Source organism: Athalia rosae, chromosome 3, assembly GCF_917208135.1.
Source record: "Athalia rosae chromosome 3, iyAthRosa1.1, whole genome shotgun sequence".
Lineage (NCBI taxonomy): Eukaryota > Metazoa > Arthropoda > Insecta > Hymenoptera > Athaliidae > Athalia > Athalia rosae.
This window is the reverse complement of record NC_064028.1, coordinates 18,991,107-19,003,670: the sequence shown is the minus strand read 5'-3', so window position 1 is coordinate 19,003,670 and position 12,564 is coordinate 18,991,107. Positions and strand designations below refer to the sequence as shown.

The 12,564-nt window shown below is 36.6% G+C and overlaps 1 protein-coding gene across 9 annotated transcripts; it reads right to left on the bottom strand.

Moving 5' to 3' along the window:
• Positions 1-1,535: 1,535 nt before the first annotated feature.
• On the bottom strand, positions 1,536-12,077 carry LOC105689821 (GTPase-activating protein skywalker). Of its 9 annotated transcripts, none has more exons than XM_012407134.4 (12): positions 11,675-12,077; positions 8,762-9,221; positions 7,867-8,055; positions 7,461-7,585; positions 6,868-7,014; positions 6,631-6,765; positions 6,323-6,541; positions 5,448-5,477; positions 4,314-4,400; positions 3,029-3,187; positions 2,723-2,952; positions 1,536-2,631 (listed from the first exon to the last, which is right to left on the bottom strand). In XM_012407134.4, exons 2-12 carry the CDS (start codon positions 9,126-9,128, stop codon positions 2,490-2,492), a joined length of 1,830 nt encoding a protein of 609 aa, XP_012262557.1. In that variant the 5' UTR covers positions 9,129-9,221; positions 11,675-12,077; the 3' UTR covers positions 1,536-2,489. The 9 variants fall into 9 exon arrangements, with proteins under 9 accessions (XP_012262557.1, XP_012262559.1, XP_012262558.1 ...); XM_012407136.3 differs by lacking the exon at positions 11,675-12,077 and adding an exon at positions 11,026-11,386; XM_012407135.3 differs by lacking the exon at positions 11,675-12,077 and adding an exon at positions 11,044-11,386.
• Between the last annotated feature and the right edge of the window lie 487 nt (positions 12,078-12,564).

Genomic DNA, 12,564 nt, shown 5'->3' with positions numbered 1-12,564 from the left:
AGATAATCATAACAGTAGTAATAACATTAAGAATAATAATAATAACAATAATAATAAAATTAACCAGCACATGCATGTAAACGCATTGTACCTCTAGGAATCAAATTCATTGTAATACTATCGCTTTTTCATCGCCCTATGAGATCACAACAGGCTCAGTGCTGTACATCTTTCGTAATATTTGTTCGTTTTCATGTTCGTTTCTTTCAATTTTAACCGTTTTTTTTTTTTTTATTTCTAACAATATTATTGCTTCGCTTTACTGGCGCCGACCTTATAGTATAAAACATGTACCAACGTAACTTATACTAAATATATTATGTGCGTCTCATTATTTCATATTATAACATTCTCAGGTCAGCCCCGAAGCATAACAACGATCGACATTTTTATTGCCACAGAAGAGCTCTCAGGGAATTCGGCAATTTATATCCGAATAGCGCTCAATACAATTTTTTCTTCTGATCGTTCTACCGTACTGCACCTGTTATATGTATAGGTACGTATAGCAGGTATTTACATAAATACATAGTACATACTACTACATAATGCATATAACGTCCATCTACTCCTATACATACAGGCGGGTACATCCGTATCGTATTATGTATTCGATAATATCAAGTACTGCGGGACAAGATTAGTAAGGAATAGTAATGTAGTTAGGATTCTGTGATCCTTAAAAATAAAATTATCGTTGGGGTTTTGTTAGTTTTGACGAAGTATTGTATCAGAAGATACAAGCTTCAGCTAAATTATAACCGCATTTGCAGAGGATGGCTAGTACTAGTGTAGAATCTAACGGCATTAGAGGTAAAATAATAATAATAGTAATAATAATTATGATGATGATAATGATAACAACAACAATAATAATAACAATAACAAGAGTGGTAGCAGAAGTTGTAATAATATTAATAATAATAAATGTCGAATGTCTGATTGTGGATGAAATCGCGTTGACCTCCTATTCACTAGGGCACAATGATAGAAGTCTTTTGAATTTATTTTCTTAGTGGCCGGAAGTGAAAGGATGAATTGATTGTAAAGTTTGCTATTTCTGATCTAACTGAAATTTTATTAGTGACAAAGAAGAGCTTCTATGGGACAAGTATCTTGATTTCATTATCGATAGAGCTGTGGCGTTTTAATGAAGAAAAAAATTAATTAACTGTTTAATTGATAAATGAATAATCTTGCGCACAATAAAAATTTTCTCATCGGCCATAGATAGATCACTGTCTTTGATTGTACTAAACGTTTTTTTAGACGAGGCAATATTTATAATATGTACAAGAAACGGTACATAAATATTTGCATATGTATGTAGCATACATATATTCCAATGAATACTCTGTTTACATACATGTGTTTGCAGCATATATATATATATTATGTATATAATTATATATATATATATGTTTGTTTTCAAACATAAACAGAAAACTCCAACAACCGATTTAAACAATAAAAGTAACGTTATTTATAATTCAATAAACTGTTTCGGAACGACAGATTTATACGAACATCGGTAATGTTTGTAAAATAATGATAATATAATTAAATAATTATATACAGTTTTTTTTCCGTAACAATATGTCTGGTCCAATGAATATTAAGTATTCATATAAAATTAATCGCGTCAAATGATGCGAAACAAATTTAACGCGGGAGACCTACACGTCGTTCAAAATTATTATTGTCCATGCGAACGCTGTTTCATTTCTTACGTTTTGCTATCTTTTGAATCTAATATTTCATATGTATATACATATAATTAATATACATATTATTATCCTTTTTTCACTACTTTGTTCATGTTACGTGATCGATAATTATGACGTGAGCGAGCGCGGATGTTGTGTATTTGGCATATGTGTTTGTGTTTTTTGTGTATGCTGAGTGAGAGAGGGTCGCTAATCGTATATACAGGGATGAATATATATATAGATGTAATATAACGTAGTACAATGTAACGTAGGTAATTGAACACGACGAATCGCAATGTAATGTAATGTAATGCAATGTAATGTAACATAATCTACTCTAATCTAATATAATGTGATATAATATAATAATAATATACTCTACTCTAATCTAATATAATGTGATATAATATAATAATAATATACTCTAACATAGTATAATATAATATATATTATATTAAACGTGGTAAATCTAAGCAATGTGACTGTATAGAGCATAATTACACAGGGGTAAACGAAATAATGACTGACTTCTCGGCTACGTAATCTCAAAATTATTACCTTTCAGCACCTAATCGAATATCTTCTATAAACATGATAAACAACGATAGAAGACACGCAGTAATACTATATTTTTCTTGTTACTTAGAAACTGAGGTTACAATTTACCTGTATATCTCAGTTTTCCAAAATGACACATCGACGACAAGACAATTCAGACATAGAGAGAGATAGAGAGAGTTGCTTAATGGCAGTAGGGAGTTGATATAGAGGATAGATTATTTAGGCCCCGGCAAAACCGTATACCTCGAGAACTCTTATCTCAAAATCACCGCTGGCACAAAGCGGAGGATTGTTAAATGTGGAACAACGATCAGTTTTACCAAACCTTATGTTCTCGTCCATCCATATTGCTTGACCTTCCCTGTAAGAACGTATCAATCCATGTAATATTATATCGTAGAGATTAAATTTGAAGATATTGTACGACTGACGTAAAAGCCAATTCCACTCACCCGCCTCCAATTGTTATCATTTTAGCATCGGCAGCCATGAAAAGTTCTGCCGAATGGTGAACTCGAGGATCATTATGAGACGAGTCCATACCCACCCAAGGATATTTAGCTCGCTCTGGATAGAGGCTGAACAGGAAAGTTTCTCCCGTACCAAAATATGCCTGCCTCTGTCCTTTGTCATCTTTCAAATTACGCTCGCACCACCTCGTCGAACAGTAAGCACCAAACACCTTTTGAAAGAGTTGATAGATTGTTATAAATATGTGTGAGATTTGACTGTCATGCATACAAATCGTTAATGATTACCTCATTGTTACATGTCTTAATCATGAGAAGCGTGGGTTCATGCTGTTCGACCCTTACGTAAAATGTGGTCAGCGAACACCCGTGCTCCTCAGTTGTGTAAAGTAGAATCGGTTGGTACATAGTAATCCTTACGGGTAGCCAAGACCACAACGTGAATAACTGTGGAGCAAACGTTACTCAATTAATCATTTCAAATCTGAGGTATAAAGTATCACCAAGAACGTACAACAGCTTGGCAAGTATTAATAATATTATTCAATATTTCAAATTTAGATAAAAAAAAATCATATGAACACCATTAAAATGATTCACAACAAGCGACACATCATGCGCTTGGCTGGCCAATGTAACTGCTATAAATAAAGTAATTAAAATAATAAATTAAAAAGCACAATTATATGAAATGGAGCAGCTAATTCGATCGATGGAAATCTAGATATTCAAGAGCTATGGGCATAGGGGGGGAAAAATTAAATAAAATATTCAGTCATTTAAAAATCAACTGAAATCCCTCCCTAATGTAGTGGGATATCTATTATGACTTTCTCAACCAGGAAATATTTTCTCCTAGTTTTCCATTTCCTGCAAATGTAACATAATTAATATATCTATGTGCAGGTGGTTTTCTGTAACATGGTTTCGATGGGCACCGTCATAATTTCTACAATCAGTGATGAAGACCTCACAATGGTTAAGAACGGGTTAATACAAATGCATTAAAAACACACTTTAGGTGCAATGATAATTAAATGGGCGTGCGGCGCAGTTGCAGGAGGCATGGCAATTATCAGTTCTACAATAACAAGATGCAAGAAATTCGAAAAGTGATTGGGTAAGTGAGTGATTCATGCAATGTTTTACAATTTTAGTGGCAGGATTAGTGATAAATCGAATGAAAAGAAGTTCGTGATCCACATGGAGTCACAGGTGACAGTCGATGTGTGATATTGCATGAATTCCCTATCGATACACTATGATTTTAGACACACATAAGGGTTTTCATTACCCTTGATTACGACAAGATATTTAGGAGGCAATATTTTTCTGGAAACATGGAACCAATACAAATAAATGGAATCGAAGAAAGTAGACTCGTAGGTAAATCGAAAGTTCTTATTTGCAAACGTTATCCATCGAGTTCAAGGAACAAATTGGCCAACGTAGTATACTTACCCAGGTGACTACTTGAGACGAGAATATTACAATATTGACATGCTACAGATTTGACAAAATCTACTAGACATTTTCGTCAGGTTTCGATTAGACTTCGACGATAGATACTTACGTCAGGCATATCTAGAATCTGGGAGTGAATGCTTTGAATAGGGTAAACACCCATTGAGAGAGCGCGCGGTCCAGGACTGTGAGCTCCCTACACCCACCACCATTAATTTCCATCACGTCATCATCCGAAAAAACGCAGCACAACACAAAACAACACAACCGCCATCAGTCATTATGGCATTTTCGGCAAGGATTTAATTCCACCCAACAACAAACAAGTATAGCGACATCGCGCTCTGAACAATTGATGGTCAAAATATTGTCAATAATATGGTAGAACCAATAAGAACTGTTGTGCCGGAAATAAGATGAAGTCGATGTTACAATGAAGCAATTACGCTTTCACTTCAATGCTACAAATATCATGCAAGGAGTGTCTGGAAAGAATCTTTATCAAGAATATCTCTGCAGTTGCAGGTCGCACATCGCTCATTGATTACAAACTTATTCTTCAAAAACAAAGGAACAGAAGTACATATGTGAAAACTTGTGAAATAAGGATATTAATAAAGTTGTTAATATTAGCTGTGTTCATGTAAACATATACTGTAGAATTCACAACCCCAATCTAAGCGAGTACAGATTAGACGAATTAGACAGGTTTAACTCGATTTGGCGGTTTGCCATTGCTTAACTCATAGCAAAAATATTTGTTCAAACTTATCCTCCGAATGTGATGTATGTTAACTATTTTTTGTCAAAGATCAGGTTTGCATGAGACGTGTTGGAATCGAGTGGATTGAAATGGTATGAGATGAAATTATGTATGTGGATATCGGTCAAGAAGTACACACGAAGTGACATTAATCAAAAACTCAATGTACCATGAAGAACAAAAAGAAAACACTGAAATTCTTTGTCGAAATGAACCAACTTTACACAGAAGCTGGGAAAAAACCTTCTGCCACTATGATTAATTTGCACCTAAAATTAAAGTTAAAATTTTTAATGCACGCTATCAAATGGCCGCAGCTTTGAAATTCAGTAGTAAAAGCTTGCGCAAAGATATAACAACAAAGAAAAGTTCATAATACGAGCGAGCATATGAGAATGTAAGTAGAACGGGTAGTTCAGGGACAGAAGGGTAGCACATGAAACTAAGGACACATTTTCCAATAAGATAATTATACAATACCCTGTCTTTGTACGTGTCTTCGCACTCTTTCTGAAAACAAATTTGATAATTGAAAAAACTTGCGCAACTCTGAGATAATTTATTGTTTATTTTTCAAGTTGAGTTCGTAGAAACTGAGAAAATACTAAAATTGGGACCATTATGTATGTGTGTGTGAGGGGGGGGGGGGGGGGGGGGACAAAGGATTCTGTATCAAAGCAGAATTCAGAAATTCAGACCTATCTACCCAGGTATACGATCTGAATCTACTTACGAGTGCGCGTTGTCCCTGAACTTTGGCAATTGATAAAGAATTATTATAGTGTTGCCTAGAAAAAAATGTATGACTTATGGTTAGTGCAGCCAGCACCACGTATTCCATTGCCAAAATACTTTGAGTGCAGAAGGAGATTCGACACATACAATATTGGTAAAATAGTTAACAGAGGATGCATACATCGATAAAATGATCCGCACTTATTGAGTACTTCTAAAAGTAGAATACAGTTAAACCAAAGACAGGAGAAAAACAAAACCAGAAAAACAAAGGGAATAGAAAAAGGAGAGAAACAAAGATCCAGCAAAAAAAGAGCATATAGCTATCGCCGGACTGAAGAATTTCATTAACAAATCTCCAATTATGATACGTGTATAATATCAGACGTATGTGTGACGCTCAATAGGACTAAATAGTTGGAGGGATGGATCTATTGTATCTTTTGGTTGGTCTGCACCAAACATTCGTGTGCCGCAATTGCTGTGGAATATGTTCGTATAATAAAATTACAATGAATGAGCACCGAATCACTTTGATCCTGTAATGTTGATTCACCTAGACACTTACATTTTACGAGTATCGGCAACGAATTTCGATAATCATTTGATCTTAGACATACCTCTCTTATGGTGAGCGTGTGTGACATCATTTGGATGTTGACCTGAGACTGACTAGTTGGAAGGTTGTCAGTTGATCTCGATCTTGCTAAAGAGCGTGATCCCGTTAAAACACTGCGACTCTTGAGGGCCATTTCCGTGCGTAGAAACACTCTTGATATGTAAACTGAGGTAAGAGCACGCACTCCAAATGCAGTGCGCAAGAACTTTGCAGGAGTTACCTGTGAATTGGACGAAAACAAATGAACAAATAAATGAACAGACGGTATTCTTCTCCAGCGTAATTCTCATGATCTAGTGAAATACTCACTGGAATTTGTCGGCAGAATTTCGACAGAGCTGCGTCAATTCCATTTTTTGAAATTTCGTTCATCCACTCGGAATTTTGAGGAGATGAATGTTTGTAAAATAATAAAACTATAGCCATAGCCACCCGATAAAAGACCTGCAAAGAAATCAAGGTACCCATCAGAGAGTAACATAATTTTGGGCTCGATATATTATATCCACTCTGTTGTGCGGTATCAACAAAACAATAATTTATTACCTTGATGCCTTCGTGTAGAAAGCAGTCCATAACTCTGACTAGATGCTGAAAAGGAAGTAACTGTAGAATCCACCAAATCCAGTCCATGTAGATTCTCTCTGCTCGAGACCCGGAGCAATGCCTGGCCAAATGTACTGCTGCAGATTTCTGAATTCATAGTAATAACAAATTGGGTATGCTCTGCTAGTGAATGTTACCAACAAACGCTGAACGTTTCTTCCGTTAAGCATACAAAAAAAAGACAAATGGGTAATTGAAGTTATGACAAGATCTTAGCTGAAATGCGAGGTGTAAATAAACAGCGTTGTTTGTGAATGCTGTGAGTGGTACGTTGACTTTTAGAGTTATTAGGGTATAAGATTAGAGTATCGACAGACTTGTTTATTAGCTTTGAATTTATTGACGAAACACTACAGTTACGCAACAGATGAAGGTAAAAGGACATCCGCAAAGAATTTCTATATACCTGATTGATACTATTTTCTTATCCAAAATTGGATTTTCGATAACTTTGCCTACCTTTTGAGGAAGGTAAAAATAAAAAATACTTTTAAAATCATTCAGGATCAATTAAAAGTAAAAGACATACGTACCACGTGTTTTCTAGTTATTTGCTCAACAGTTTTCCACGTGACTTCATAGAGAAGTTTTGTTTGCGTGATAAACATTTTTTCTTTGGCAGCCACCAGACTGGCCATACAGTGATAACACTCCTCTTCTGTAAAAGGTGAATGATGTTATTACATAGAAACCAAAATCTTCAGACAAGCATAGTGAAAGAAATAGAGGGGGAGAGAGAGAGAGAGAGAAAGAGGGAAAGAGAGAGTAGACCCTCTCCACAACTTGGTTCGTCACAATTACCAATGAAATTTTCCAAGTCCTTTAGCGAGATAGTTGTCAAAGATAAAATTCGCAGGTAGATAACTTGGCAAGGTAGGCCAGTAGTGAAGCTGAATTGTTACAATAATCGAGCTAATATGAGTTACAAGTTCATTCCACCTGGCATGAAGTGTAGAAGAAGCGCCGTTATGGGATAAAGAGAAGGGCTGAAGGTGATGTCGGGGCAGGCGTAACCCAGAACGGAGACAACTCTGTCGGCGACGCTTCGCCCTTTGCGCGTCAGATTATAAGAGAGGCAATGTGTACTATCGACAAATGGTGGCAGCATGATGGATTTCTCTGGCAATTCTGTAAATTATATAATTTTAATTCAGCGAGGTAATTCCAAAAAAAAAAACGCCTAAAATCGTCGTTGGGATCTTACATTTTTCAATTCACTTAATTCATTCAAATTTGGAAATAAAAATTTGCAAACATCAAGAGCTATATACTGAGTCATACTGAGTCATAAAGTGTTTCGTGATAACATTCAAAATAATTTATGTCAGTGCGTGAAATGTCTTCTGGGCCTAGCGGTGTCCAGACCGCTTATCTCGATAAAAGAAATGATGATAAGCTTGTGGTATTAGAGAAATGATTCTCAAAATTCAGATCAATTTCACACAAACGTGTAGTTAAGAAATTGAATTGGATATGTCGAGCTGGTCGATCAAATAGTACATAGGTATATTTATTCGAACGGTAATAGAATCAATATCACCCATTAATATTGTATTTCAAACGACAACTTTTGAAATATCTTATGATATTTCAGATGTCGTATACCCCTAAATAACAATTTAGGTACATCAAGTTATGAAAATTTCCCAGCCAATTAGCGATTTGCTAATCTGGTATGGCAAGCTCGATACATCATCATATTCACATTACAGATAGAAGTAATAAATGGGTTGTCAGAAAAGTTAAGTCGTTAGATAAAGCGCTATTAGATTCATTGATGATTAGTGATTTATAATTGAATTGGGCAGGATCATCAGATTTCTCGAAAACTCACCTGTAGTTCCAAATACTTGATTGACCATGTCCCAATAGAATCCATCGAGCATGTTTTTGCCATGAGTATGCTGGTTACAAAGTGCCGGCCATAACTGTGCTCTAATACCATTATTCAACGGCCAGGCATTATCCCTGATGATCAATTTGACCTCTCTTTTCCTTCCTGCCTGCAGCAGCACATTCACCTCGTTGAAGGTCTTGAGTGCCTGCTTCTTGCTGGTCGGTGACTCCGGATGAATAACAATATTTGTTGTGTCCACATGAGGTGGAAATACGTCGTCAATATCGACGTTGGATTCTTCCTCCAATACTGACAACATATTTGGCAAATTATTCATCGGAGAAACAGACTGCGTGACCAGCATGGCAAAACTGCTACGGATTGCGGTTTTTCATCTTAGAGGGTGTCAAAGCCATAGATCTGCCTACGTCATATCTTGCGAGGTCTCAATTTTCATCTGTAAGTCACAAACAGGCTATCTCTTAGTAAATTCAAGTATGGTCGTTCTATATCATATTTAAATTTTTACAATAACAATATCATTGATGCCAATAGTTTTAACGAATAAGTGTTGCAGATCTCCTGTAGAAAAGTTGGCAATTAATGTTGGTGACTCTGGAAATGATTAGTGGATGTAATATTTGGTTTCTGAAAAATTCAACAACAGCTCCAGGTGTTAATTGATGACATAGCAACACGGGTTAGATCAACTTTATTTAGTTCCAAGGAACTATTCATTGGTTGCGTAAATAAGGTGGTAACATTGCGTTAGATCTCAGACGCTCTAACTACAAAGATGATTCGTCATTGGCAAGCCTATTAAGCTCAGTTTAACTTAGTGCTGAATTAGTGAGTCGAGTAACACCCTCTCAAAGAAGCAACCTTTGAGGTGTACGACATGCCTTATTTGAACCAATGACAAAAATTGATTTCCACACTCGATGCTGTGTCACTGTGTATAGTCATATACAGCAAAAGCCAGCAGGTTTGAAAAATTGGAGTAGATTACAGAGGGCAACAGAAAGGGATACAAAAAAACAAAAATAAAACCAGTGCATTGGAAACAATTCCAAAGTCTACCTGTTACTATTAAATGATAATCTTTTCATACTGAGTTGATTTAAAGAAATTACTCTGGTGATGCAATAATCACATGTGAGATAACTTATCTGTATTAGAATAGCACGGTTGCCTTAGCTTTAAAAATTCTAACACTTTTGAGTCTTTTTTTCAATAATTAATGATAAAGCACCAAAGCATCGATGTGATATGACACGACATTCTGATATGCTGGTGAATCCGTCCAAAATTATGACTTTGGTTTGCTCGGGGTGAGATGAAGGTAATCAATACATAAAATTGGTTGTGCTATTGAGTAATTACAGGACAGTAGCTGTCTAAATGAGTTAGATAAAGATTCCAGTAATGTTATCTGAGTTTTGGGGAACACAATTTGATAAGGAAACAATGAATTATGAATTTCTGCAAGCATCGATTGAAGGTAGGTGGTGCAAAAGATGGATAAAAACACCAAAGGAAAGTGAGAAAAAAAAGGAATAGAAATAATCGTGGCAAATACAGATGTGATACCAGAAATAGAAATAATCTTCTGAAGCCAACGTTCATTAATAAGCAGAACATACACCTATGCAATCCCAGAACTGTAAATTCTCTATTGTTATTTTTTTTCATACTCATTAATACATTACTTGAACAACACTACTGTACAGGTTTTGCAGATAGATAGAATAGACATGCAGAAAATAGTATATAACTCATACTTCAATTGTCAACAATAGCATAATAGTAGCCATCACTGTTAAATATTTAAATCAAATTCTACTGGTTACACTATTTGCCAACTCGACATCATCGCACTCCTAGCCCTAATAATGTTCAGTAGCAAAGGAATATACCTCTACAAGTACGGATTGAATTTTTTCTGAGAAACAATATGAGTATCACCAGCAAAAGAGTGTAAACAGTTTCCTACAATCCCTGAACTACGTCGAAACAACCAAACTGCACCAATGTCCAAATAGTTTAGTACCACAGCCAATCTTTATCATATTATTTCCAAGCCTCTCGAGGCACTTGAATCTTATAAATATATGATACCATATGCAGAGAATAAATGTGTAAAGTGCCAAATGGTGATGCACCCCAACAAGGCTGGGTCCAAAAATGATGCAAAACAGAAAGTAGCTAAACAATAGTGGAAAATATAGAAATAGATATTTCCGAATACTCTTTAAATTTACTTGTAAAACGACACGTACGATACGAGCTGCAACCTTCATCTAGTTTTTAGTCATACGGTAGGGTCTGATTAGAGGGGGGAAGCTGACATTTGTTGCATCAGATGTAAATCACTTGTGATCACTTGACAACGTCCGGACGTAAAAAAACGCGATCTCCACCTATACAGATACATTCTACGGCCGGGAACCAGCGGTAATAAAAATAAGGCGTCGTAGTTTCATTGAATGTTTACACAAAGGGGAAACGAATGAGAATGGCTTAAAGTATAATCTGCAATTTTAATGCAAGATAATATCGACGACAGGGCGGAGTCGGGGATGGCGGAAAGCGCAGGCGGTCTGAAAGCTTTCGAGAGTTCGTATTCGTTTTAATATACTGAGACGGGAAATATTAGGTATAGGTAGAAGGTACGTACAAGCAAGTAAGCGCAATTGGTGTACGAGTACGTAGGTATAGGTGGGTAGATGGGTATTCGGTTTGCGCGTGTGCGTTGATGTGGATGATCGATATTATCATTCTTCTGGAGGGTTGAGGGATTCACGGCTAAAATCTATGGGCGACTAAGGTCAAATCTCTATAATAGACCATCGGAATATACCTCCGTATTAGAATGTGCGATTCGGGTTAGGGGAGCTTTTGTAGACTTACCGCCAGTTTCGATTACTCGCACTTCACGAATAAATGAGAACGTGTATCGTCGTCGTCGTTGACCAATAAATTTCAGGATTGTAGTAGCTTTCTTAATATCCCCCGCCGGCGGTCTCATGCGACCATACACGCGACCGTCCTCCCCTGATGCATTTGAATAAGTTGTCGTTGCTAATTAATTTCGCACTGGAACTGCGAGGCGTTCAGTTGAACCAACCTCTGTAATTTCACATACGAAAAATCTGCAGAGATTCACACCAGTTCACACACTATGGGTACGCTTCTTACACCGAGTTGCTCCGACACTCGACCCAACTAAATTTTCCGAGTCCAAAAGACGCGAAATTATGTTCCAGCGACGGACCCGCGGCGAAAAGAAACACAGAATCGTCGGTCACCTGCGGGAACTATGTATCTTCCTGATCTGATTTTTTAACTTTTTTCTACTTGTTGGAGGCAAAGCATCCTCCGTGATTCTCCGTCCACTTTTTCCGTTGCTCCCGTACGCGACGAATAAGATTATTGGCACTGCCACTCTACCGACACCCGTCACCGTCCGTCGAGCGTCGCATATAAACGGTACACACCTACCTACACTATTCTGAAAGCTTTTAATATATACATACGTATTTTCAACGTATCTATGTCGTGTTTTCTCAGTACGTATCTACACTACATACATTAATATCCGTTGCAGCAGGCCTGAATGTAAATGCACCAGCTCTTTAGGTACATATATTTGTCTGTGTAATCTGTACATAGTCTGTATTTTGTACCATTTATAGATATGAGAAATATACAGAATCAATTTCCTCCGGTCGAGTAAGGCAAAATTGTGGAGAACGCAGCAGCTCACTGGCTCTTCGGATCAGTCTGCGACGTGACCACCA

What these genes read in the sequence shown, in the direction of transcription:
- LOC105689821 (XM_012407134.4), bottom strand. Translation starts at nt 9,128, where the DNA reads ATGCTGGTCACGCAGTCTGTTTCTCCGATGAATAATTTGCCAAATATG. An exon ending in TCAAGTATTTGGAACTACAG is followed by an intron (nt 8,056 to 8,761) that starts GTGAGTTTTCGA and finishes TATAATTTACAG; the next exon opens with AATTGCCAGAGAAATCCATC. An exon ending in TTAAGACATGTAACAATGAG is followed by an intron (nt 2,953 to 3,028) that starts GTAATCATTAAC and finishes CTCTTTCAAAAG; the next exon opens with GTGTTTGGTGCTTACTGTTC.